This window comes from Telopea speciosissima, chromosome 7 (assembly GCF_018873765.1).
Source record: "Telopea speciosissima isolate NSW1024214 ecotype Mountain lineage chromosome 7, Tspe_v1, whole genome shotgun sequence".
Lineage (NCBI taxonomy): Eukaryota > Viridiplantae > Streptophyta > Magnoliopsida > Proteales > Proteaceae > Telopea > Telopea speciosissima.
In genome coordinates this window covers 46,787,774-46,815,442 of record NC_057922.1, presented here as the reverse complement: position 1 = coordinate 46,815,442, position 27,669 = coordinate 46,787,774, and the positions used below count along the sequence as shown (strand labels likewise).

Here is a 27,669-nt window from a genome sequence, read left to right as displayed (position 1 = left end):
CCTCTTTCAAGGGGAGAAGACTCATAGTTGTTACAAAATGGAATATTGGGATAAATACATATTTACAGATTTACAGTTGTTACAAATGGAATATGAGCAGTCGCTGGTGTCATGAATTTCTCATGGGGCAGTATAAGTCTGCCTAATTAAATGCCTTTACGGCGTTTGTAATTGTTGTCCATGACAGACTAAAGACATGTCTGATGCATGCTAATCACTTGTATGGTATAGGAAAGTATATGAAAGATAGATGATCTGTGCGACCTTGTTGCCGATCCTTGTGATATCAGACAAACTGACTTTAATTAACCAGAGTGTGTCTTTATGCTTTATCATCTGACAGCCTGAATTCAGAAATTGCAGAGCCCCAAGCATAAAAATCAATGACCTATCTCTGTATTGTAAGTATTGGTCAATATGCCCTTTCATCTGAACTGTACTGCATACTCTTTGCGAATATTTGTTGTGTCTATTAAAAACTTCAGATTTTGTAGATTCTACCTAATGTGTTTGTCTTGTGTTTATTGTAAAATAGGAATATTTTCTTAAGCATATAATAACATTTTGTGGTGTTATTACTAATTTGAACTCCTGCAGGACTCTTCCACTTTATGGTGACAGCATGAACTCCTTTTGTTTCTCTGTTTTATGCGACTTTGAATGTTTTTGTAAAAGTGCTTGGACTTGAGAATGATACACAAAGGACCATATCCTTTTACATATAAGCTTGCATATAATTGAATGTTTAATTTCTCTCGGCTTCAAAGTATTGGAGGCAATCTGAAAATACAGTGTGTATCTATCTCTCTTGGCAGTTGAGACCGACACTAAAACGGGCAGCTGCTGGATCTCTTTCGAAGCAACCAAAACAGGAGCTTGCAAAAGATGAAAATAAATCTGGAAAAGCTGTCGGCAGAATTGCTGGTTCTTCTTCCACTAGTGAGAGAGATTTCTCTGTGCATCCATCTGAAGTTAGGCAAATTGGTGTGGCCATTGCTTCTTCTGCAGCTGCAACCAATGGTACCACTGTTCCACTTTCCGCTAAAGGTTCAACTGCATCTGGGAAAATGTCCATGGATATGCATGGTAATATGCCAAAGATAGAGAGTGGTTCTGTTAAATCTTCTGACTTGAGGGGGCCTTCTGGAAAAGATGCAGACGAAAATGAAGTTTCAGAAGTAACAAGGCCTTTCTCGACTCGACCTGTTCACTCTCCCCTCCGTGATGATCCTTCCATTGCATCAAAGTCTGCAGAGAAGCAACAAAAAAGACCTAGTCCAGCTGAAGAACAGGAGAGAACAAACAAGCGGAGGAAAGGTGATGGAGAAGGGAAAGACTTAGAGGTTGATGTTCGATTCTCTGACAAAGAGAGGTCTGGAGATGTACGGTTAGCTGACAAGTCTCATCTTGCAGATGTTGACAAGACTGGAACTGATGAACAAATTCTTGGTAGGGCTACAGATAAACTTTTGGATAGACCCAAAGATAAGGGAAGTGACAGGCACGATAGAGACCACAGAGAAAGATTGGAACGCCCTGATAAGTTGCGTGGAGATGATATTTTAGCCGAAAAGTCAAGGGATAGGTCAATGGAAAGATATGGGAGAGAGCGTTCAGTTGAAAGAGCACAGGACAGAGGGGCTGAAAGAAATTCTGATAGGATACCTGACAAAGGTAAGGATGACAGAACTAAAGATGACCGTAGTAAATCTCGGTACAGCGAGACATCTTCTGAAAAGTCACATGCTGATGATCGTTTTCATGGACAAAGCTTGCCCCCACCACCACCACTACCTCCTAATGTAGTTCCCCAATCTGTTAATGCTAATCGAAGAGATGAAGATGCTGACAGAAGGGTCAGTAATACCAGACACATTCAGAGGCTCTCTCCTAGACATGAAGAAAAAGAACGGAGACGCTCAGAGGAAAATTTGTTGGTTTCGCAGGATGATGCGAAGCATAGAAGAGAAGTTGAATTTCGAGAGAGAAAACGGGATGAACGGGATGGTCCATCAGTGAAGGTATGCTATGATACTTTGCCACTTTTTGTGTGTGTGTGTGGTTTTGCATAGATAGCAGCAATTCTATTAATATATATGTTGGGAAAGTATTATAGGCCGCCCACTACAAGAGATATCTATAGCACTTCTCTCTGAGATCTAGGATTATTTACATGCGTTTCACTCCCCAAACCTGTGGAAGTGAATGGGACATCTTTGAATAGTGTGAACCAGTCACATTGAAACGTTTGTTGTTCTCACTTCCCAATTAGGAATTTTCCTATAGATATTTCAGTGCAAGCTCATGAACTTCAGTGTTCGAGTTTACTTTCTATTTTGGTTAATTGGCTATCCTACTTGTGTAAACATGTAACAATAATTTGACATTTTAAGTTCCTGATGTTCATAGAATAATCAGTACATTTGTATTTTTTTGCTTTGGTGATGCCTGATCGCTGAACTTTTTGATTTCCTGCGACTTTATTTGTATCAGAGTGTCTACATTGTTCCTCAAGTATTTCACAACTGAAGGTTTGGGATCATTCAAGTTCTGCCAGACTTTCAGGCTTTATTTTACTCAAGTTCTGCCCTCCTTACAATGTTGGTTATTGTTGAGAATATGAATTATGGCTTGTGTCTTTATGATTATAGCCCCACTTTATTTATAATGAGTGTGGAAACATTCTAGAATATGTAAGAAACATTCTAGAATAGGTACAAGGACTGAAATACCCCTATGACAAAAATACCCTCAGATAACTGCTCAATAGACTGGATAAAAGGCACACAAATGACTCCTTGTTCTAACTTCTCCTTGATGAAGTGAAGATCAATCTCAGTGTGCTTGGTGCGATCAAGTTGAACTGGATTATGTGCAATACTTATTGCTGATTTACTATCACAATAAAGGTGCATAGGCAGATCAGCAGTAACACATAAGTCTTGAAGAAGTCCTTGGAGCCAAAGAAGTTCACATATTCCATGGGCCATAGCCATGGCCCGAAACTCTGCTTCAGCATTGGATCGAGCAACAAGAGCTTGCTTCTTGCTGCGTCAAGTATCCAAGTTACCTCCAACAAAAGTGCAATAGCCTAACGTAGATCTCCTGTCATCTGGACACCCTATCCAGTTAGCATCAGCGAAAGCCTCAACTCGTAGATGATTCTGAGGAAAAAAAGTATGCCCTTTTTAGGAGAAGACTTCCAATACCTCAAGATCCTATACGCTGCCTGCAGATGAGTAGAATAAGGATCATGCATATATTGGCTAACTACACTCACTGCAAAGGCTATATCTGGCCATGTGTGGGATAGATATATCAGTCGCCCAACCAGTCTTTGATAGCTGCCCCTATCCACTGGCTCTCCATTCTTGCTCCTTAAATGAGTATTCGGTTTAATGGTGTATTAGCAGGGTTACATCCCAACATTTCAGTGGCGGACAATAGATCAAGAATATAATTTCTTTGAGAGAGAGAGGTGCCTTGAGTTGAATGAGCAACTTCGATCCCAAGAAAATATCGAGCTTTCCTAGTTCCTTAACTTCAAATTCTGTCCCCAAACAAGAGTTTAGTTTGCCTATTTCATCAGTATCGCTCCCAGTGATTACTATGTCATCCACATAGCATAGTTATCAAGGCGGCAAGGCGACCATGGCGTTTGAGGGCCTTCCTAAGCGCCTTGGCGATAGGGCGGCCTCAAGGCGTCACCTTGGCGAACAAGGCGTTCTAGTGTTCTTTTTTTTATATAACCATTTTATTAGGCATAAATAGCATATTAATTTTTATATAATTCTACTTGTATCCTAAATAAATATGAAAGAATTGAAGTACATAATCAAGGAATTGCAAAATAGCATAATCATGACATGTCGGCTAAGGGTAGGGTATATCTACAAACACCTTAAAGACCTACGCGGAAAAGAGGGAAAGATAAAACGAAACGAAAAGACCTCTCTCCTAAGTCCATCCAAATGCAGCCAAGAGAGCGGCCCAATCAAAAGTTCAAAACCATTCATAAATATGAAATATTTACAAGTTCTGGTCTTGTGATTACTTCATTTTAGTCCAATAAAGAAATCATTCAATTCTGTAAAGAAAAAGGAGGAAAAGAAAGAAAGACAAGATTGAATGAAGTTAAAGGAACTGTTTGTTACTCCACAGTCCTCTTTAGAAACAAACAAAAGAACATACAAGGTTGGAGATGTCGATAGAGGGTGGAGCGGTTAGAAGGGGTTTAGGTTTCAAAGGAAAAAAGAAGGGAAAAAAAGAAGAAGCACAATACTTACAAGGCTGGAGATGTCGCCAGTGGGGGTGGAGGCTGCTTCTCTCGCCGGTGGGGGTGGATGCTCGAGATGGGGGTATCGGTGGAGAGGAGAGGTTAGAAGTTAGAACTTAAAAAGGGGAAAGGAGTTTAGATTTTAGAAGGAAAAAGGGAAAAAAAAAACACGGTACTTATAATTAGCCTCACCGGACACTGGTGGAGGATGGAGACTGAGAGGGAGGACTGAGAACTTGAGAAGGAGTCGAAGGACTGAGGTTTGAGCTCTGATAGAGTCGCTGCAAGTTGCCGCCTCGCCGGACGCCGGTGGAGGATGGGGATTGAGAGAGAGGACTGAGAAGGAGTCGAAGCCTTGAAGGACTAAGGTCTGAGCTGAGCTCTGTCGGAGTCGCTGCAAGTCGCCACTATGCTTCTTCTTTTCTCTTTCGTTTTTTTATTTTTGATTTTGGTATAATGTCCCATGAAGGTGATTAGGTGAATCGAGTTTGGCATTGGTATTTAGGTTTTGGTTTTTTTTTTTTTAAGTTTAACATATGATTCCATGCTTCTCACAGCATGGAACCAAAAATGTACAACCAATGACATATTTTCAATTAGAATAACTTAAAGTACATAAAAAAGGTTAAAAAACAAAAATATAAAAAAAAAACACCAAAAAGTGACTGCCTTGCTCACAAGGCGTCCTAAGGCGCCGCCTTGGTTGCCTAGGAGACGCCTTGGTGACCAAGGCGGTTGCCTTTCTTACATACCATAAGGCGCCCCATTGCCATACCCCCAGATTTCCGCTTGGATGCCATGGGTGACGCCTTGATAACTATGCCATATAGACAATCAATACTTTAATGTGTTGGCCCGTCTTCTTGATAAACAAAGGATGATCAACATTGCTTTGTTTATATCCAAAAGACACCAAGGCTAACGACCAAACCATGTTCTAGCAGACTGTTTCAGGCCATATAAAGCTTTCTTCAGGCGACACACCTTTCCCTGTGTATCTGGGGCAGCAAAGCCGTGAGGGTTTTCCATGTATAATTCATCTTCTAGTTCCCCATGGAGGAAAGCATTTTTTACATCAAGTTGTTGAAGATCCCATCCTTGGTTAACAACATAGGAAATAATTACCCTAATAGTATTCATCTTTGCTATTGGGGCAATGTTTCTTGATAATCACTCCCATAGGTATGGGCAAGGTATAAAATTTCGCGATATATCGGTATCTCGGTATCTCGGGCCTTCCGAGATATCCGAAATATGTCGAAATTTTGCCGAAATATTGCATTTTTTCTGCAATATTTCGGCAGTCCATCTCGGTGGGTTTTTGGCCATATCTAGGCTTGATATTTCATGGACACCCTTATTTAAGCTAAATAAACACATTTAAACCTTCATATTGCAAAAAAATGAACTCAAAGTGGTGTTTTGGGCTTGCACCCTTGATTGACAATATACGGTCGCTGACCTTAATGTATAAATAGTTAAATACACATTGATTAGGCAGTCAAAGACAAGAAATTTAAACAAACTAATTAAAACTCATAAGAAGTGAAAAATCCTTGGAGGATGAGCTTGTATGAAGCTCCGACGTGTTTCCGGCGACAATCCGTCGAAAATGAAGAAGAATAATGCTTGGATCCAAGTTGGAAGAGTAGAAGAAAGCAAAAACAGAAGCAAAATAGAGTTATGGAGGTCTCTGCAGGTCTCCGAGACTTGTGAGATATAGTATTTATAGCATGGGTCACTTGACCCTTTAAGTGGCATACACCATATTTCGGTGACATACCGAAATGTTTCGAAATGTCTCGAAATATCGTCGAAATATGTACTTTTTTCGTTTCGTTTTCACATTTCGTCTCGGCACTACCGAAATTTCCAAAATTCACGGATATATCAGCGAAATTTCACGAAATTTTGTACCATGGGTATGGGTAAAGCCTCTAGCACCCAACCTAGCCTTGTATCTTTCCACCGATCCATCAGCCTTCTATTTGACAGCAAAAACCCATTTACAGCCTATAAGTTTCTTTCTTGGTGGAAGTGTCACCAATTCCCAAGTGTCATTTTTTCCCAGGCACTCATTTCTTCATTAATTGCTTCTTTTCACCTCGAAAGAGCTAATGCCTCCTGCTAGGTGTTAGGAATAGAAACAGAGGTCAAGGAGGAAACAAAGGCATAGAAAGAAGGAGAAAGAGAATTATATGAAACAACGTTGGAGAGAGATGGGATGTTGGGTACAGGTTCTTCTTGGCTTGCAAATAGCAATTGGTAAGTCAAGACTAGGATCAGAAGCAAGCTCACCAGAAGGAGAACTTGGAACAGGTTGTGCCGATTGAGTAGGGGCAATGGTGATGGTTCTTTTATGCCACATTCCTCGAGAAAATGTCTTCAAGGTATTGGGCTCCCCAAGCTCCCTTGAATCAAAGGCTGCTCTTGCTCTTGCCCTGTCCTCAAGTTCTATGGATGGGTCTTCCACTGTAGGTACATGCACATCCACCAATGGCGCAATAAGGGGCACCTCTTCACTCACAGGCTCCCCCTGAAGAGGTCCAAGGGTGAACAAATATGCCTCAGACACCTGAAACTGACATCCATGGTGAAAAATAACTTCCGTTTAGGCGTGTGATAACACTTATACCTTTTCTGGGTAGTAGAGTATACCAAAAAAATGCAGTGAAGACCCTTGGGATCAAACTTCCCATGGACATGATGATTGCGAGCGAAGACAACACAACCACATACCTTAGGAGGCACCTCAAATGAAGAAGAGCCCAATAGAACATCAAGAGGGCAGCGAGCTGTGAGCATCCTGGAAGGCAGCCGATTTATGAGATGCAGCAGAAAGTACGGCATCACCCCAAAAACGAGGAGGAACAGCCATTATGAACATAAGAGATCTATCCACTTCCAAGACGTGACAATTCTTCCGTTCGGCTACACCATTCTGGGCTAGAGTGTCCACACAAGATGTCTGGTGTATTATCCCATGAATAGACAAGTAGGTTTGAAAAGATCTGTCCATGTATTCCTTCCCATTGTCCATCCGAAATATTTTTACTTGAGCATCAAACTGAGTCTGAACCATTTTGTTAAACAATTGGAAGTAGGGAAAAACATCACTCTTTTGGTGCATAAGGTAAGCCCAAGTAGTACGATTAAAACAATCAATAAAGGTGACAAACCACCGGTAACCAGAGGTAGAGACACAACGGGCAGGGCCCCACTTATTAGAGTGAATTAAACCAAATATAATTAAACTTCTACCATCTGAAACCGGATAAAAGGCTCGTTTTCTTTGCAAAAATGCAAGCATCACAAGAAAAAATGGTTTGGATTACAACTCTTTATTAAACTAGGAAGTAAGGTAGATAAAACTCCTAGAGGAGGATGGCCTAAACCACGATGGCACCTGTCTAGTTCGGCCAAAGCTGATGCTGAAGAGTCGGGGAGAGGAGCCTGAGAGACCAAAGCTGATGGGGCTGATGGAAAACAATCGAGCATGTAGAGACCACCAACCACTTTACCTTTGCCAATTGTACTACCCGTTTCCAAGTCCTGAAAAATACAATGGGTAGCAAAGAATGATACTTTGTAGTTCAAATCTCGAGTAAGACTACTAATAGATAATAAATTAATAGAGAATTTTGGAACATGCAAGACAGACAAAAGACACAACAAGGAGTGCACTTAATGGTGCCCTTCCCAGAAACGGAGGAAAAAGAACCATCAGCCACACGGACTTTATTGTTACCTAACAACGGAAAGTTTTTAAATAGAGTAGAAGAACCTATCATGTGGTCAGTGGCACTTGAGTCAATTGTCGAAGAGGTGAACATGACTGAGGTACATTTGCCACTAAAAGAAATACCTGGTGTGGATAAAGATGAAGCAGGAGTAGAAGTCCCTGAAACGGAGGTAGCAGAGGCAGCAAAAGTTGTTGCTGAAGAAGTGGTGTCAAGCTGAGTCATCAAATGAAGATGCTGAAGTTCCTCCTGAGAAAAAGACTGGTCCGAAGCAGTGTCCTCAAAAGAAGTTTGATTAGCTCTGGCTGAAAAAGGATGACCTTGCCCACGTCCCCGAGTATCAGTGGGAAGCCCATGTAATTTCCAACACTTGTCTTTGGTGTGTCATTTCTTGCCACAAAAATCACACTTCACAGGAACACAATCAGGAATGGAGCGGTTACCAGTACCACGAGAAGGAACCCCATGTGATGAACTCTGTGATCTAGAGAAGAGTGTTGATCGGTCTTGAGTAACTGGGTGGACCATGGCATTGCGACAATTGTCCTCTGATTGTACCATGACATAAGCCTGCTCAAGTTTAGGGAATGGATCCCAATTCAGGACATGAGCCCAAATCTGGTCAAACTCAATGTTGAGACCAGCAAGGAAATCGAATACACAAAGACCATCTTCTATTTTTTGAATGCACCAGCATCAACATTGTAGGTAGCAGTAAAGGACCCATAACATGCTACACAACTTGGAATAATATTGAGAAAGAGATAATTCCTGTTGCTTGGTAGCATCTATTTTTTGGCAAAGTTCATAGCATTAGACAACATTACCAACTTGGGAATAAGTATCCTTGGCAGTCATCCAAATTTTGGCAGCAGTATCAAGAAGAAGATATCCCCTAGCAATTTCAGGATCCATGGAGTTGAGGTAGAACATCAAGAGAAAATTATATGTCATCCATTTATCTTGAGCAGGACCAACATCGGTAGGCTTAACAACCGTTCCTGTGATATAACCAGAGAGACCACAAAAACCAATAGCCAGAAAGCAGGATCGTGACCACATCAAATAATTGCTCACATTTAATTTAATGGATCTGGCTGGGAATGGAAGGAAATCACTCTGAGTAGACCCTTCATGTCCAGTAGATGCGGTGAAGATGTCAGAATCAATCATAGTTGCTGGTCAAGTAAAAGCTTCAACAGATCATCAACACTCCCAAGAGATCCTGAGAGACACATCAACAAATCCCAACAAAGAGGGATTTAAAACATGCCGATAGGGATAACATCCCTTGGTGGGAGATAACTCACCACCAAGGGTGAAGAGAGGAAGGCGGCAGCAACCAAAGTCACGACCGAGAGAAAAAGGGAGCAATGGTGGTGGCGGTGGCGGTGGCTGGAGGCACTGGCGGCAAGACCGAGATGAAGAGACAGGGGCGGCGGAAGCTGGCAGTGGCTGGAGGTGCTAACGGCAAGACCGTGGGGTGGGAGAGGTTGTGGTGGTGGCTGGTTGCACAAAAATCAAGAAGAGGAAGGAGAAAGCAAAAAAAGCTAGGGTTTCGTGATGGTAGGCATTAGGGTTAGGATCTCAATGTGGATCCTAGCTTTGATGCCATGTTGAGAATATGAATAATGGCTTGTGTCTTTATGATCACAGCCCCACTTTATTTATAATGAGTGTAGAAATATTCTAGAATACGTACAAGGACTGAAATACCCCTATGACAAAAATACCCTCGAACCCATATTACAACACCTGTCAAAAAACCTAATAAAAAGAAGAAAAATCTGAAATATTTGTCATGCATTTCATCACATGCTTGTTCGTTCCTATCGTGGTAAAAATGCATCTGCACCGAAGGAGTCATATCCAGGGATTTAGTAATCGGTATTGGGATCCGTATCGGATCGGCCAGATTGATCGATACCGATTCCTGGACAATCCCGTATCGGTGGATTGGTAAAGACCAATGGCAAAAACGTAAAAAAAAATCTGGTTTTTTGATACCTCAGGAATGAATCTCCCACTTCGAGATGAATCACATCAATATCACAATGAACTATATTGGTGAGTGGAATATACTCATGCAGTATGTTTTAACCTGTACACATTCCTATTTGTCATCTATTTTCCCTGCTTCGTCATTGATACATGCCTCACTGTTTTGCTCACTTGATTTCTGGCTGCATGCTGGTGATTCTGGGTGTGCACATTGAATATGTTAATAGCCCATCTATACTCTTATGGAAAATTCTTAGATCCAAGTGGATCAGAAAAAAATAATTCTCATTAGCAAGTATCCCGATATTGATTAGAAGTTTCTTATTTATGTTCCATTATTGGTTACTTGGTTAGGCATTGGAAATGTTGTAAAATAAAAAAAATGTATCAATCTTGAAAGTTTTGACAGCAAAGGTAGACAGTGGTGATCCTGGAGGTGAATAAGGACTGTATTGTCCTGCAATGGTCTTATCTGTCTGAGCAAGGATCGTACTGTCAAGAGACCCGAAGATCAAAGGTGCTGGCCAATGTTGTAAAATAAAGAAATGTATCAATCTTGAAAGTTTTGACAGAAAAATGGTTGCTGAAGTCTGCGGAAGGAAATTATAGCTCATCATAGGTTGAACCATTGGACTTCTGAAATGGATTGCATTGATTCAGCTTTGCAATCTGTCATTGGTCAAGTTCTCAATTGGGCTGAAGATGACCTTTCTATTGATCATGTTGACTAATGGAAACCAGAACCTAGGGAATCATGGGCGGTTTAAACACTGTTGAATAGATTTGTCATTTCTGGTCTGTGAAATGCATTCCAGCATTATTAATTGGTTGGAATATATTGACTAAAACCCGACTTAAAATATCCTTGCATCACTAGTTGTCTTGATTGACTTCCTCTATTGTCCGGTTGTCTGCAACTGCAATTTAACCTGTCCAAAGCAACACATTGCTTGTTTTTATAATGTGTGTGTGTGTGTGTGACAGATGACAAGAAAGATTTAAAAGACTGGAATATCATTTCTTCTCGGACAGTTTGGACCAATGCTGATATATGGATTTTTACTGCTTTTTATGCACTTTAATAACAATTGGCTGTCTTTATGACATGATCTTAATTTTTAAAATGTCGCCCTTCACCTTGTCCTTGGGTATGTGATGTATGATGGATACAATTTTGATAGATGTACTGGACGGATTACTTTCTTGTACAGCTGTTGAGCTGCATTAGGTTTTTGTCTTGTACAGCTGTTGAGCTGCATTAGGTTTTTGTTTGCTTGTTAAATACCATTTTGTAATTTGCATGACTACTGATGTGGTACTGTTCATAGTTATACTAGCAATTAATACTTCTTTCTTAAAATACCGGAAGAAAAAAAAGACCTGTTCATGATATGGGGAGTCGTGTTAAGACAGCTTTCTACTGATTTTGACTTTTGAATGGGCCCCTTAATCTTGGTTTGATTCCTATTAGGGGGATTAGCTGACCCTTTTCTTTATGTTATTTTTAGGTGGAGGAGAGGGAGAAGGACAAAGTAAACCTCATGAAGGACGACGTGGATGCAAATGCAGCATCCAAAAGACGGAAACTTAAAAGGGATCACCTATCATCTGGGGAAGCTGGTGATTATCCTTTGGCCGTTCCACCACCACCTCTTGCTCTTGGTATGTCACAGTCATATGATGGAAGAGAACGAGGAGACAAGAAAGGGGCCATGGCCCCAAGGTCAGGCTACTTGGGGGAACCAATGCCAAGGGTTCATGGAAAAGAAGCTACCAGCAAGATTACCCGTCGGGATGATCAGTATCCTCAAGATAATTATATTTTGCTGTTATTTTCCTGTTGAGTTTTTGTGTGGTGTCTTCTTATTCGTATGGAAGTCCTATGTTATTTGCCTGTTCAGTTCCATTTTGCAGCTAATCATGTACAGCCTGAGTTGTCCTTAACCACCTTGTTTTAGGATTTATGAAAGAGAGTGGGAGGATGAGAAGAGGCAGAGAGCTGAACCAAAACGAAGGCATCGAAAATGAACATGGAATTGCAGTGCTGGGCTTTCTGTCTGGTTCATATATTTATGAATCCCCCAAGGGTGCCACTGGTGCAGTCTTATCACAAGACCTGATCCCTTTTACAATTGCTTATGGTATAGTTCATTTGGCATTTTTTTTGTCATAGTTGCTTGAGTAAATATTTTTTTTCCTCTTAATTTCTATGGTCCCAAATGTCCAGGAATGTACTGGCTTATCCCCAGATTTTGTAGTTAATTACCTAAAGTAAGCGGAGCAGCCATTGACACAAGTTCCTGATTTGGTGTATAATGTAATGTATGATTCAGGGAGGTTGTTTAATTATGCAATCTCTCTCTCTAGTTTTTAAGGTTGCCCACATTGTAAAGAAAATTTTCTTTGTGATGTATAAATTGTGACGAGTCTGGCATCTACTGCCAAAGTTCATGATTTTGTAATTGAACCTGCAGCAAGATTAATAATTTGGGAACAATTCTCGTGTCTTTTAAGTTGGCTTGGCCAATCCGAACCAAATCTTTCCATTTCTTCAGGAGTTGCAGTGGTCTGAGTAAAACCACAACCTAGGGTCGTCACCATTACTATCTGGTTTATATAGAGTATGCTGGGGATTTCAAATGATGGCAGTGTCTTGGATAGAGTGATTGTGGGTGCGTATAATGTCAATTGTAACTGTTGCCATCTGATTCTCTGATGGCCAAGGATGAATTTCACAACTAATCATTTGTCAAAAGGGTCACTTTAATGACTACATGGTTGGCTATGACCATGAAATGTGGCCTAGGATTAGGGCAGTAATGCTATGTTTGGTTCCACTCATTTCTTGATTCTGTTGATTTTTGATCCGCGGAATAAATAGTTTAGCATGTCCGGTTCAATACCTTGCTCCCACAGATTAAACTAGTTCAAAACCTCTCCAAGAATCAATGAAGATTTTAAGATGCTCCTCACACTTCCGATTAAAGAGAGGGGAATGAATACCTTCCCTTAATAACTTGATGCCTGTAAATCAACTTTCCCCCAGTCCACTCATTGCCCAAATGTCCAATCTCGCCCTTTCTCCGCCAGCAAATCATGTTCCATACCACCTGTCTTCCCATGTGAATCGACGACGTACCAACATGCGGAACCACCTCCGCTGCTGCCAACCGTAATTGCCTTTTCAATCCACAGCCACCTCCGTTGTTGCCGACAGCTATCGGTCTCTTCAACCCAATGTCACCAGGACTCGTAGTACTTGTTATCCACCACTCACCTTTGCTACAAACGTAGCACCACTTGTTGCGTCAAGAAATCTCCGGTAGGTTTTTTGGGTGCCGCAACCTGTAAAAAGACGTCAGGGACAATGGAGAACCGGTGTGGTTTCGGCCTAGGACTCTCCGATGAATAAGTTAGATCTCTCTCAGCAACAGATGAATCACTGGAATTCAAGATGAATAATGGATTGGAATACCTGAGTATTTATAATTGTGTATAGCGGTGTGGAGAGTCTCAGTTGATGATAACTATCCTTTGCGGAAGGATCTATCTCATAGTAGAGTTGTACTTGAAATAGCTTCTTGTAAGATGTAAAGTCCTAGTAGGGAAGAGGTTCCCTAAACGTCCTCTTCTCGTGTTGAGTTTGATTAGATTTGTACTTCTTTGGGAATAACACTCCTTTTGGTATACCTCCCGATCATTTAGTGATAGGATAATGTAGATCTTGCCGATGATGTCATGGTTGGACCCCGTGGCATGCATGGTAGACTTGGCCTTTGGGGTGGCCTCTTGGGTCCTATTCCTCTTGGTCTACCGAACTGGTTCTGTCGTGGCTGGGCTTGAGCTGGCCTTCTCTTCGGGTCAGGACACGTGTCCTCTCGGGATTGGCCCTTATATTTCTGGTTTATCACTTGCCCCCCACTCTCTTGGAATGGACTGCTCAAGAGAATAGCATCTGTGACCGTTGGGTGGACTTTGTTTTTGGGAGTAGATGGCCTCTTCCCTTCTTAGTAAGTGGGAGAGGTGAGGGGTTCAAATCCCCCCACCTATACCTTTTAGTCTTTTTTTTTTTTTTGTCCACCTTTTCTCTTTCTTCTCTCCACTTTTTGCTTTTACCCTTCTCCTCATTCTCTCCCCTCATTTTCTTGGTTTTCACTTATTCCTCACTCTCTCTCTTCCTTGGAGCTCTACCCATCTTCCCTTTTTTGCTAAGTCTTTTTTCTTTGCCCCCCAAGTGTTTGTCTTTTCTCTTCTTTGAGAGAAGTTGCTTTTCTTTTTTGCCTATGCTTGGGGCTTTGCCTAGTTGCCTTTGGTGCTCAACTTGTGCTGGTCTCCATGGCTTGTCGCCCTGCATTGCCTACTCGTTCGCTCATCCGCGTGCTCATGGGCATGTTCGCTCGCTCGTGGCATGCTTGCCCACTCATGCTTGTTCACTCGCACTCGCCTGCTTGTGCCCGCCTGCGTGCGGTGCACTTCTTGTTCGCCTGCACGTGCTCTCTCACTTCGTGCTTGCCCGCGTGCCTCGTGCTCGCCTGCGTGCCTCACCCGCTCGTGTTTGCCTGCATGCTCGTGCTCGCCACTTCGTGCTCGCCCACTTCGTGCTCACCTGCACATGCTCGCCTGTGTCTCTTCCGTTGGTGCTCGCCCGAGTGCTTTGTGCTTACCCGAGTGCCTTGCCCGCACTTGCTCGCCCGCTTGTGTTCGCCCGCGTGCCTAGTTTGCTCATGCTCGCCCGCGTCTCGTCCCCTCGTGTTCCCCGCGCGTCACGTGCTTTCGGTGATTATCTTCTTCTCTCTTTTATATCTTCCCTTTTTTTTTTTTTTTTTGAATGTTGACTTAAACTTGCTCTTCCTTGCATGTGTAGTCCGATTCATTGCCGGGTGTCTTGGTGTTCGGGAGCTCTTATTCGAGTAAGTCTTCCCCTTCTATTGCTATGTCGAGTAGCTCTGATTTGGACCATACTTGTGGAGGATCTGGTGTCAGCGGGTCTACGTCATCTTCATCCGAGTCGGATGTGGATACCCTCCCCCCTTTGTCTTCCCCTAGACCTATACTCAGTGATGAGGGAAAGGGAGCTACCAGCCTCTTCCATTCTGTCTCGAGCCTAGATTCAGATGGTCACTCCGATGAGAATGATTCCGGGACATCTGTCCCTACTACGGGGGCCACTAGGATCAGACGTTACCATAGCTCCTTGACTTCCTCCGATCTGCTGTCCCTTTGTCAGTTGTATCACATTCCCTCCAGCATAGCTCTCTGTGTCCTTGGGGATAATGATCTGGCCTTTTCCCACAGAGCGGATCGACCGCCTGGTCTAAGTCTTCAACCTCTAGTTTCACCTGGTTGAATCTATTGAGGTATGACCTGAGAGACTCGCCAGTCCTCTGCTTCACCGTGGTTAAGTTCACTGGTGTTTTCTTGTAGCTTCGACTGCTGATGAAGGTTGTGATAAATGCCGTGTTGAGCTCTCCAAAACCTTAATCAACTTAGCTTCCAAATGATTGAACCACATCCTTGCTGCCTTCCTCAGGGTCGTGGGTAAGGCTCTACGCATGATGGGGTCTGCAGCCCCACAAAGGGCCATGAGGGAGTTGAATCCCTCCAGGTGCTGCACCGGATCCGTTGTGCCGTTGTAGTTGTCCAACATTGGCATCTTTAACTCTTTGGGGAATCGAACATTTATGATCTCATCTTTAAGCGTCGTCGTACCAAAGAAAACAGGTTTCTCGACTTCAGCTTACTTAAGCAAGACCTTGTTAAATTGTTCTTGTAGTTCCTTCATCTGCTTACCAAGGTCATCCTTGGCGGGAGCTTTGCCTCGGGGGTTGACGGGAGTCGACTTCAAATGTACTTCCTGGTTTCCATCATCCTGCTTTTGGCGTTTGCGCCATTGTCGATGATGAGGGTCTTGCTCCGAATTGCCTAACCCCCGAGCTATTGTGTTTACTGGGGTCATCTTGTGCTATAGGCATTGGATGAGGCCAAGATTTTGTTGCGAGCGTTAATCAGGGCTGCCTGCTGGAGTGCCTAGGCGATTTTTTAGAGTTCTTCCTAGAGGGCCAGGAATTGCTCTTGAGTAATAGGGGCCTAAAGGTCGAGCTGATTCTGCTATTGTCCAGCCCGACCTTGATCTCTACCTAGTCGCGCAGAGGCGTGGCTCTGTGATCCTCTAGCCGGATTGAAGTCACGCGACGTTGGTGAGCGAGTGTGCTGGACACTTGGTTTCAATCGCGGGTTGTGTTGGCTTCGCTCGACTAGGTCCTTTCTGCGCGTTGGTGAGTTAGTGCGCTAGACCCTAGGTTTCAAGCGCGGGTTGTGTTGGCTTCGCTCGGCTAGGTCCTTTCTGCGGGTGGATTTTCCTTTGTTCCTTGTGTTCACCATTGTGTTCAGTTCATCTTACTCTCTCTCAGGACCCCATGGTGGGCGCCAATCTGTTGTCATCGAAAAGCTTCCTGGTGAAATGTTCGACCTGCAAGGTCGAAAAAGACAAAGAAGAGACTCAGAGCGGACTCCGAAGATTGACTCTCCGATGCCAAAGTCAGTCTGACACACAGATGAATAGTCAGAGAAGGGGTAACGGAGAGCAGTATATAAAATTCAGAATCCCGCACCTAGGTATCCTCTTCCCTTTTATACCTGGCACAATTATCGAGGTGGTTGAGAGTCTTCCTTCCCTCCATTGCCTGACGCGTGGTGGAGTGGAGTTGGTTATTCCCCCTTAATGAGGGGGGATGTTCCCTAGTGGGGAACGAAATCTTCTCTTATGCGCTGTTGGTTTTAATTGCTCTTTGAGTCGTGCCCTAAATCGGTTGCTTGCCCCCCAAGGCAAGCTTCGTGACACGTGTCAGGTTGTTCTTCTAGTGGGTTACTTGATAAGTTCCTGCCACGTGCCGGTCGCTTGTTGGCTACCAGACTATTATTGGTGAAGCCTGATTTCGGTCCAGAAAGTGATTTTGAGGATCTTCAGAGGGCCATTTCGGCTTCGAAACGAGCTCGGACTGCCTAAAAAGCGGTTACATCATTGCCTTTTTGAGTTGTGTTGTGCTCGTCGAGACCTTCGAAACAATGTCTTTTGACATATGTTATGTTTTGGTCCGACCCTATTCGGTTTGGCAATTTTTGGGTCCAGGGGTATTTCTGTATTTTCTTGGGTTAGGGCTCTTCTATAAAGTGTCCTTATCTCTTTGAGAGGGTGAGAGTGAAATCTGAGGGTTTGTAACTAGGGGTGTCAATGGGTCGGGTTGGGCCGGGCCTGCCCTAAACCCTGATCCGATCCTAGAGGCCTTAACCCTGACCCTGACCCTAACCCGACCCTGTCAGGGTCAAGAAACTCTCAACCCTGACCCGACCCTGACAGGGTCGGTCCGGGTCGGGTTGGTCCTGATTTATGGCACCGTCCACGTGTCTCATTAGACCATGTTTTTGTAACATAGGATCTCAACCTATGGGATAGCTAATAAATATGTTGAAAAAAACGACGCGTGTATAGACTCTCTCTCTCTACAATTGTAACAGTGTCCCCTCAATAGGCCTGGAAGCTTATATGGGCTACAACTAAATAAAAATCATGTCAGTGACTCTTTTTATGGCCCTGATCAAAATAGTAGATGATCTACTCTTTTTATGGGTTCCCACTTCATGATGATGACAAAGCAAGTAGTTATCTCTCTACAATTCTCTTCTGTTTTTTTTTTTTTGTTAAGAAAATACTTATATTAAGTATAATATATATATATATATATATATATATATATATATATATATATATATATATATATATATATATATATATGTAATATTATATACTTATAATTAATACCCGGCCTCGGGGTTGAAAAATCAGGGTCGGGCCCGGGCCGGGCTCAGGGCGGGTTCGGGCTAGCCAGGCTTTATTGACACCCCTATTTGTAACATTTTCATAGACATAGTGAAATTCGTTCTGTTGCTCAACCGTGGACTTTTAGCTTCCCATCTTGGGGGTGAATCAAGTAAATCCTGTGTTTGTGTGTTTTTGTTCTTCTCTGTTTTTCGTATTTCTTCTGCAAATCGCTATTTCTGGGTGTTGTTTTCTTAACACAGGCTGCGTGGTGATTGCGTCCAGACTTAAGAAAGGTGAAATGAAAAATCCCCTCTGTTGTATGCCCGTACACTCATTAGCCCTCACATTGGTGTAGGGGTCACGTAGTCTACCAACGATCCCCTCCCTTTTTATTTATATTGTTAGATGCAAATTTTTTTAAAAAAATTTGATTACAAATTAAAGTAAAATTTAATATCAAATTTGAGTTAGTTACACAATCATATGAGAGAATGATTTAAAAAAAAAAAAATCACTTTAGCATTAATATGATTTCACCACACTTCCTTTATTTCCCTTCCAAGACGAAGTTGTTTGTTGTGCCACTTATGCATTAGAATCCACCCTCACATAATCTAGGATTTCTCAAATTTTTACTTTATCACTTGGCCGACTTTGTCTTGGTTCAAACTTCAAAGCTTGAATGTGAGCCGGAGAGCTCTTCTTATTCCCGAAATTGTAGTCCAATCCAACCTACCACTTGAGAAAACTTCGTGTTCCTTTTAAAGAATCCATATTTAAACATCAATTAGAAATTCACTCTCATAAATAAATCAATATAGTTTGTTTTTTCCCCCTAGCGTTACATGATGCCTGATGCTGCAAAGTCATAGTGGTTATATCATTTAGAAATTCACTCTCATAAATAAATCAATATAGTTTGTTTTTTTTCCCTCTAGCATTCCATGATGCCTAATGCTGCGAAGTCATAGTGGAATCACTGCACTTACCATGGTTTTAAAAATGGTATCGGGATATGCATCGGCATACCGAATTGGATGGTTTTGCCTTTTAATTTTAATAATAAAATATAAATCATTTTTAAACAACTTTATCCTCAACATTGGAGCATCTAAAGGTCTCCATTGTACATGATCATGTCACCTCAAACAACTTTCATGACAAGTTATAAAGCTGTAAAGGGTCGGATTGGTATATTGTTTTTAAGTAATATATTATTGTTATTTTCATCAAAAAAGGGAGGGGGGGTCGGATTGGGCCGAGTTTTTTAAAACGTACCCCAGCTCAATCCTGAGTCCCCTTAGTTGGGCCGAGGCTTGACCTAACCCTGACTCATGGCTTGGAAAATCTAACTCTGACCTCGCCTTCAGGGTTGGGGTCAGGTTTATCCGTATTAGCTCTAACAGTGAATAATCTTAGACATAAAAAGCACTTATGTGGACCTTCTGAAATGGCTAAGCCTCAAGATTTGTTGGTTGATTAAAACCTACTAACTCAAATAAAGGATGTACTAATTACAAGTGAAAAAGTATTGACACTCAAACATTTGCTTAAAAGATCTACGCACCTCATGCCCACTCTTGGGACTAGAAATACATATAGAATATCATAGGTTTTGGGATATCATATTAGAATTCAATAGGAACTGTTAAAATTGAAATTAAAAGCTACTAAACGATGAACACCCGTGATATAGTTCATTGTCAACCTCAGCTTTCAGTAAGGGTATCAATTTTGGACTAGAATCAGGAACCGGACAGGAACCGGCCCATTAACCCATCCAATAGTTTATTGGTTCGGTTTTGGATCTATTGATAATTTATTGGTCTGATTCTGGATCTACCAATGAGGAGCCGTTGAGTCTGTAACTGGAACAAATTCACATCCTAACCTTATATATTATATAATTCTTAAGACTCAAGGTCATGAGAGCTAAAAATAAACCTGTTTAGGTTCTTTGATGTTTTTGGTTATTACTTGCTAATTTATTTGGAACATCGTAAACAAGGTAGCTTGAAGGCTAAATAAACCTGATCCAGTCAAAACTTAGATGAATATTGAATGTTGGATTCGTGATTTGTGTATCACCCACCCCCCATTTCATCCCAATGTGTTGTAATTGTGCCTTTTAAAAGGCTATGACTTTTTCTTACCTTAAACGTTTACCATTGATAAATTTTCCTATTTTGATTTGCACAGGAATTTTTAATATAGGATTAAACTCTTCAAGTTGGACATATTGCATTTTGTTAGGTGGGAAATTCATTTTGGTTGTTGTACGATACCTAACTACTCACCATTTTTTGGAACTTGAAGTCATTAGCATAGTGAGAGGTCTCGAACATGCTAATCAGTTGGGATTGACGGTGAAAGAAGTTTGGTGTATCGACACGGCGCTTCCAGACTTTCTTACCGCTCCAACTCAAACAGCATGGTCGAAGCCTCTTGTCTGTCTTTTTTCTAAAGATAATTGATATTGGTGTAAGGATTTCATTTTGTGTAAACAAAGACTCATTTTTATCGGGTTTAGTTACTAATATTGCTAATCTAGCCTTGGAAAAAAAGGTCTTCTTTTGTTTTTCAGGAGAACAATGTAGATATATTTTTCATCATTAATTAACTTATTTTTTTTCATAAAAAAAGATCATGAGAGCTAAGGCCAAACCCTTTATTTTTTTAGTCTTTCAATTTTAGCTTGTATTATTTGTCTCATATACTATTTTACTAAAGATTTGACAGTAAATTTAATGGTCCATTTGGGAATGCTAACTTAAGAACATACCTTAAAATAATCCTAACTTATGAGGGTGGTGGTGTTCCTACTTATTAATTAATACAAAACAAGAAGTAATATAGACTAGTTGATTTGAGACAAAAAATAAAAAAAAGAACATATCTCATGTGATAGAAATTAATGTCTTATATAATATTATTAAATACATGTAGGATGTGTTAGGAGATTTTTTTAAGTGTTGGACTGCTTGGAACCATTTAGGAACCGGAACCAGCCAACCCATTAGTTAATGGTTCTGGATCTTAAGTTTGGAACCGATTAGCTTATTGGTTCGATTTTGGTCATAATCCTTAGGGCTAGAACCGTTAAGGAACCAGATCGATAGCCCAGAACCAAACCAATTGACATCCCTAACCTTCAACTTTATGCATGGGCACTTGAGGATAAAATATGAATTTCTGGTTCAACTCTTTTAAGGAAAGGAAAAGGGAGATGCATGGGTTGGGGCCATTGGGTTAGGCCGAGGAGAAGAAGAAGAAGAAAGAACAACCCTGGCCCGGCTTGGCCTTGAATCAGCGCCAGAAATTTTCGACCTTGACTCACCCTCAAGGCCAGGGTATCACAATCCAGGCCTTGTTCGGGCTCAGGGCGGGCTTGGGCCGACATGGCCAAACTTGAACCCCTAATAAGTTGAGAGAAAATTGTTTGAATTGGCATGACAATGTCCAACAGAGGCCTTTAGATGTTTTAGTACCGGGTAATGATTTGATTTATATTAAAAGAGCTAAAAAGCCAGGATAGACGTAAAATAACTTTAAAAAAAGTGGTGAGCAAAGACATGCATACCTTAGGCCTTATAAATTACACATCACCCCCTGATTTTCAAATGAAAATCAGATCACCCCCTGGTTTTTGAAAAAACTCAAATCACCCCAACTTATCTTATTGTCGTTCAATCTAAGACAGCACTGATAGCTTGTAGTGAACAGCCCCCTTATGAAACCAACCGAAAGCAGCCTTTGGTACTTAAGTAGTTAAGGCGAACAACCCCCCTTGCCGACACTATCAGGAAGGACTGCCAGGTGGCAACTTATGCTCTTGCTCTCATCATTTGACATCACATATTTCACTCAGAAGTCCATCAAAGGGCCTCTACAGTAACGGTGTTAGTCTGCTGTTAGTTATTGGTGTAAAAAGACTATTTTACCCTTGTGCTAAAACATTAGAATTAAATTTACAATACTAACCTGCCTTCATCTTCAACATTGGTCGAGGATAGTTTAGGGATTTAAATTTATTTAACTAGTTGATATCATCAATTAACAGCATAAAACTAACGGTAGGGACTAATTTGTCATATTGGGGTCTAAACCAGGGGTCATTTGAGTTTTTTCAAAAATCAGGGGGTGATCTGAGTTTCGTTTAAAAACCAGGGGGTGATTTGAGTTTTTTCAAAAACTAAGGGGTGATCTGAGTTTCGTTTAAAAACTAGGGGATGACCTGTAATTTACCCTAACAAAAATATGTCTTTGAATAGAATTAATTCGAGGGTAGAGATCTATTATTTAGTTGGGTTAAGATTGAGTTAACTTGAGTTGAGTATTTAATTTCAATAGAACCATTTCACTGACACAAAATGGGGCAGCGGGGCAGGTACCAAGGCCGATATTGTTACGGATCTACCTTATACGCTTGATCCAATACCGTTTTTTCAAACCATGGACTGCCATATGCCCACCGGGTTTAATGCAGAGGCAATAATTGGATAAGGTGGCGCAGAAATAAGAAATCGTATCCTTTGCGACACGTCATGCTGGAATGGCAGTAGTCAACCAATAACAATTACAGTAAAAGCATCTCAAGGAAGTGTAAACCCCTCCCCTTTCCTACCCTCTTATCTCGCTCTCCTTTTTCCCTCGAAGGCCCCAACCATGTCAATTGTAGCGATCTCTCTCTTCAAGCCCCTATCAATGGCAGAGGGCTGCCTTACTTCTTTCCCGACCCTCTTCACCCCTAAAACGTCATACCCATTTCTCTCTCTTCCTTCGAAACCCACGAAACTCCACCTTTCTTCTTCGCCTTTTTCACATCCTTCCTGGTTTTCTCTCACAAACAAGTTCTCTCCAGCGACTCTAGTCCCTCTTGTGGCCCAGACAACCTCCGGCTTAACTGAACAAGAGGCAGGCAAAACTGATGTATGTATTCAAACACTTCCACCCGCCTTCTTTCTAGTCTAATAATTGTTCTTTCATGTTTTTTGATGGATTCCTTCCCAGTGCCCTTATCTTTCTAAATATTGTTTTATAGATAAAATGAGGAAGAGATGTTCTAGTTTTTTTGGAGTGGCCCATTTCTGTACTCCCTTAATGATGAATTTGTTACTATCTGACTATCAAAATGTGTTGATCTTCTTCAATTGAAATTCTTACCATTGAACTTTATTTGCATATTTTCCAAATGGAACTGGTTCAGTGGAATTCCTTTTCAAATTATTTACCCTTCTGGGTTTTAGTAATAATCAAGAAAAAAAAATGATATCTCTGTATTGGATCCTGAGTTCAAGTAGTCTAAGTTAATATCTTTACATGTATGTTACAGGGCAACCAACTTAATCTTCAACTAAGATATTGTTTCCAGATTACAGCATGAGATTGATATCGTACCCAGAAAGAGTCACTGGATTAAATTCTTTGTCCATCAATGAGTTTGTGAATATTATATTCATACTAAACATGACTTGCTTTCACTATTGATCTCTTTGTCAGGGTACTGGCTATTTTATTTGTCAATCCAGAACCTAGATAAATAGCTTGAATTCCCCACAGTGAATGTATTACGGGTGAAGGTTATGATTGTTAGGTCATGTTTACTTGGTGCATTATGAATTGAGGGAGGGACAACTTTGAAAGTCGGAAGGACTCGGGTAATTTTGCAGTTCCTCTGTAGTTAGAGATCTTTTATACCAACAGAATATGCAATTTTGCAAGAGATCACTCTGTAAGGAAAGAACTGATACCACCAGAACTCCAGTCTTGTGCTTTTCATACCAAGAATTAAGTGTCAAACAATTGCATAGTCTGGTTATTGAAAAAGGTCAAGCTTCTGTGTTTCTCTTTCCCTTTCTTTCAGGCTTGGATAAGTTTCAATCCTTTGTAGTTAAAATTGTTTATAGATCATGGTGATCTTTTCTTTTATAGGTATCTCCTTTCTCATGCTCTCTAGCAGTTCCCTCTGTGTAATCATCAAGTTGAATACTGGAAGGCACATTTATCAACTTGCAAAAATTTGATGTTCTCTGGAAATGTTGACACCAATTCAAATTGAAATTTCAACTCTAGATTGGAACGACCATTAGATATATGCTAACTAATCCATCACATTTGTAGCCACTTGAACCAACTGGAATGAAGGGTGAGAGGTGATGGGGGGATCAGGCTGCTTATCAGCAAAAAGAATATGAGAATTAAGCTGTGTTTTATTGAATTGCTTTCATTTCTTATCCACCTTCTATATCTAGAAGTGAAGTATTTCATGCGCGGGTTTGTAGATACCTTGGTTTAAGTATTTAAACAACCAAATATGACATAGGCAGATAGTTGTATTTACAGTGTTAAGTTAGATAGCTGTATTAAAGTGTTAAGTTGCATTCAGGTGTCTAATATAATATTCAAGTTCCTTTAAGGTATTATTATTTAGTGAAGAATTAGAAAATATTAGTCATGTTGCATCATACCATGTCAGTTTTTTAGATATTAAAAGATAGTGTGAGTTATTAGTTTATAAAATCTTATTATAAGGGTGTCAGATTAGCACCTCTCCTAATTTATCACTAACCATCATTTGATTTCAGTAAATTTGTGCATCTGTACCCACAAAAAAAAAAAAAAAAAAAAAAAAAATTTTGTGCACATCATTTACTTTTCTCTTTTTTCTGCAGGAACAAACAAAGAAATATTTTTTTGTTGTTGCAAATGCAAAATTCATGCTTGATGAAGAAGAGCATTTCAAGGAGCTGTTGTTTGAGAGGCTTCGCTACTATGGTGAACGCAACAAGGAGCAAGACTTTTGGCTTGTGATTGAACCAAAATTCTTAGATAAATTTCCAAATATCAGCAAGAGACTGAAGAGACCAGCTGTTGCTCTGGTTTCAACCAATGGCCCATGGATCACGTAAGAAACTTAACTTTTGCATTCTAGTTTTCAATGCCCTTTCATATGCTTGTATCCTGACATAAGAGGAATAGACAACTTAAAGCTGCAGAAAACAAGCTAATGCCATTACATGATCTGGAAATTCTTTAAGGAGCCATTTACCAGTCCCTCCTTAACAGTGTTCTCACAAAAACTATTCTTGAAGTGAATCTTATTTCTAGTCTATCGATTTCTTATACAGCTGCTTCAAACTCATTTCATAAGAAATTGAAACCTGCTGAGTGACAAAGTGATCATAATTTCAGTACCAACACTAGAGATTTTTTAGCTTCCCCTTTTTCAACTTACTTGTTGGCAAGTTCCTCTCATCCATAGAGATCAATCCTCATCATGATTACTGTGTTCAATTTGTTAATGTTATGTATGACTGAATGCATGTTTTTCCCCTTACAACAATTTGATTGTCAAGTGTATTGAGGATTTAATGCATTATTAAAACCCACAAGGCTGTAAATGAGCCTCTTTTGGGAATACCTATTCCATGAAAAAATATCTTCTCTGTATAGTAGATCACTGGAGTAACATTTCATGTTTGGACTTGAACCCCATCCAGCATGCATAATTCTAAGCAGCTTCTTGTATTATTGAGATTGACAGGTTTATGAAGTTGAGACTGGACAGAGTATTAACAGAAAGTTATGAAGCTGATAGTCTAGAAGAAGCTTTAGCCTCAACCCCTGCTAATTTGGAGTTTGAGAAGCCTGAAAATTGGGTAGCACCATATCCAAAGTATGAGTTTGGATGGTGGGAGCCATTCTTGCCACCAGGATCTAACAAAACAAAAGTATGAATTAGTACCCTTTTTTGTACACTTAGGTTTTCTGGATGTAGTTATATTGATTGTCCAAGTTGAGTGTATGCTAATATACAACTTTGTTTCTTTTTGGTACCTGAAATAAGAGACATTGCTTTGTTCATCAGAAAGTAGTTATTCTTGAGGTTGGAGGGCATGCTTAGAAAGGAAAAAACATTCTATAAAGGGGCATATGGATTATACAGAGTTAGGGAACTTTAATATTTTGCATTTGACATCCATGATCTGACCTAATTTAATGAATTGTACTCCTAGATTATATTAAAAAAATAAAGCCCCATCCTTTTGCCAGCAATGGACACAGGATTACCTATCATAACAGTATCTTGTGAATTTGTTGGAATGATCTATTTCATACCATGGTACCTTACTACTTGGTACTCATCGATGCATTTCCCAAACAGTTGGTACTCTAAGATTAGTGGTTTCCCAAAGGCAAAACTACATGAAAAAACTATAGATTATAGTATGGAGCCCCCCACACCCCCCCCCCCCCCAAAAAAAAAAAAAAAAAAAAAAAGAAGCAGAATCCCTCTGAAGGGGGAAGATACTCAAGTTGGAAAACAAAGATACTTAGATTTTCAAAATTGTGTCCTGTGGGGCTTTCTGGCTGCCTTCACATGAGCTGTGGGACAGAAAATTTTGAAAATTTTATCAAATGTTGGTGTTTGATTGAGTTTTTTCAGAAATTTGTCATGTTAGACTATGGTTGCCTTTACATTACATGTAGGACAAGAAAACATGTTTTTTTTTGTGTGTGGGGGTGGGGAGGGGGGGAGGGGAATGAAGCGTGGGTGTTGGGTTGCAGGGTTGAGAAAATCTGAAAAGGTGAACATATACATTATTGCGGAATCCAATCTCTCACTAAAGTGGCAGGTTCAGTTTAGAAACTAAACGCTATGAAGCAACCAAGGTCAGGTTCAGTTTAGGAAACTAAACATCGTGAAGAAGCCAAGCCCTAGTAGGGCTTTCATATAAAAAGAAAGAGAGGAGGAGAGGCTCTAACGAACTTTGGAGCTTCCTCCCTCCTTGGTCGAATGCTCTCTCTCCTCTCTTTCCCTCCTTTGTGTGTGTGGGGGGTCTTTTAAATCCCTATCTTGGTGAAGAGCACTTTGCAATATGCATTGGATTGAAGGTTCAAGGAGTTAAACGAATCAATCCCTATCATTACGAAGTGAGAAACTTCAATTGCGGTTGTAAGGTAACCCTATTATTCCCATGGCTATTTGTTTAATTCCCCTTGAATTCGAATGCAAAATTATCGTACCCAATCTTAATCCACTACGCTATTTGGTCAATTCCATCACAAAATTGAACTCCATTTGCATTCCCACCTCAAAAATGAACTCTAGAATCCAAGGACAGACATACTAGCATGGGAGTCCTAAATCGTGTCCTTTGATGCACCAAAATGCCCTGCCTCGTCATTTGATTCTATTTCCTCGGTAGGTGATTACTCTGAACATATTTTGGGAGAGTACATCAACACCAACTTTTGCTATGACTAAAGCCCTCTGATGGCAACCACATCTTCATTTCCAGCTTCTTCTAAACCACAGAAAGGAGAGAAAACTTTTGAATCTGGCTAAGTCTTTCACCATCCTCCTCTTACTCATTTTGTCTTTCCTACCCCTAGATCCCTCTCCATGAATAGTCCAACAAAAAAGGCTGCAGAAGCTCTCTTCTAAATCTCCATGAATGGGAGCTCACTACCTTCGGAAATCACAACACTAGTGCACTAATTCTTAGTTGAAGATGGTAACTTGGTGTTTGGGAATTGAAGCAACTTGCCTATCTAGCCTGTTGAGATGTTGGGAGTTACAGAGTTATTCCTACATCAATTCGTTCAGATCCTTGGTGCCTTCATATATTTAAGGAGTTCTCTCTACCTAATGCCTTGAGGTTTTGGGTTGGACCCTCCAATACAATTGATACATTGAATTAAAATGTCTTAATAATGTTTTTAGGAGACAGATTTTGTTGGGGAAAGCAACATTACTTGATACCCAAACCTAAGACCCCTTGTACACCATTGTGTCTCCTCTCATTCTTTTTGCATTGGCTTATCATTAT

At 40.8% G+C, this 27,669-nt stretch overlaps 2 protein-coding genes and 1 long non-coding RNA gene across 3 annotated transcripts in view; 2 read left to right on the top strand and 1 right to left on the bottom strand.

The window, feature by feature from the left end:
- LOC122668897 (THO complex subunit 2) overlaps window positions 1-12,511 on the top strand; it is a 72,348-nt gene extending 59,837 nt beyond the window's left edge. The window contains exons 30-32 of the mRNA XM_043865468.1: window positions 816-2,021; window positions 11,526-11,818; window positions 11,976-12,511. Coding sequence (XP_043721403.1) covers window positions 816-2,021; window positions 11,526-11,818; window positions 11,976-12,045 — 1,569 coding nt within the window. The 3' untranslated portion in view covers window positions 12,046-12,511. The remainder of the gene's footprint in view (window positions 1-815; window positions 2,022-11,525; window positions 11,819-11,975) is intronic.
- Window positions 2,242-23,958, bottom strand: LOC122668900. The gene is made up of 3 exons (XR_006333931.1): window positions 23,880-23,958; window positions 20,250-20,251; window positions 2,242-2,260 (listed from the first exon to the last, which is right to left on the bottom strand). It is a non-coding gene; the product is annotated as an uncharacterized LOC122668900 (long non-coding RNA).
- Window positions 22,464-25,702, top strand: LOC122668898. The gene is made up of 3 exons (XM_043865469.1): window positions 22,464-22,765; window positions 24,508-24,740; window positions 25,380-25,702. The coding sequence occupies exons 1-3, from the start codon at window positions 22,502-22,504 to the stop codon at window positions 25,570-25,572; spliced, it is 690 nt and encodes a 229-aa protein (XP_043721404.1). The 5' UTR covers window positions 22,464-22,501; the 3' UTR covers window positions 25,573-25,702.
- The last annotated feature ends 1,967 nt before the right edge of the window (window positions 25,703-27,669 follow it).

Bases quoted from the DNA above. Each gene is read 5' to 3' on its own strand.
- LOC122668898 (XM_043865469.1), top strand. From the start codon at position 22,502: ATGTCAATTGTAGCGATCTCTCTCTTCAAGCCCCTATCAATGGCAGAG. The intron at 22,766-24,507 runs GTATGTATTCAA...TTTTTTCTGCAG, and splicing joins AAGAGGCAGGCAAAACTGAT to GAACAAACAAAGAAATATTT. The intron at 24,741-25,379 runs GTAAGAAACTTA...TGAGATTGACAG, and splicing joins ACCAATGGCCCATGGATCAC to GTTTATGAAGTTGAGACTGG.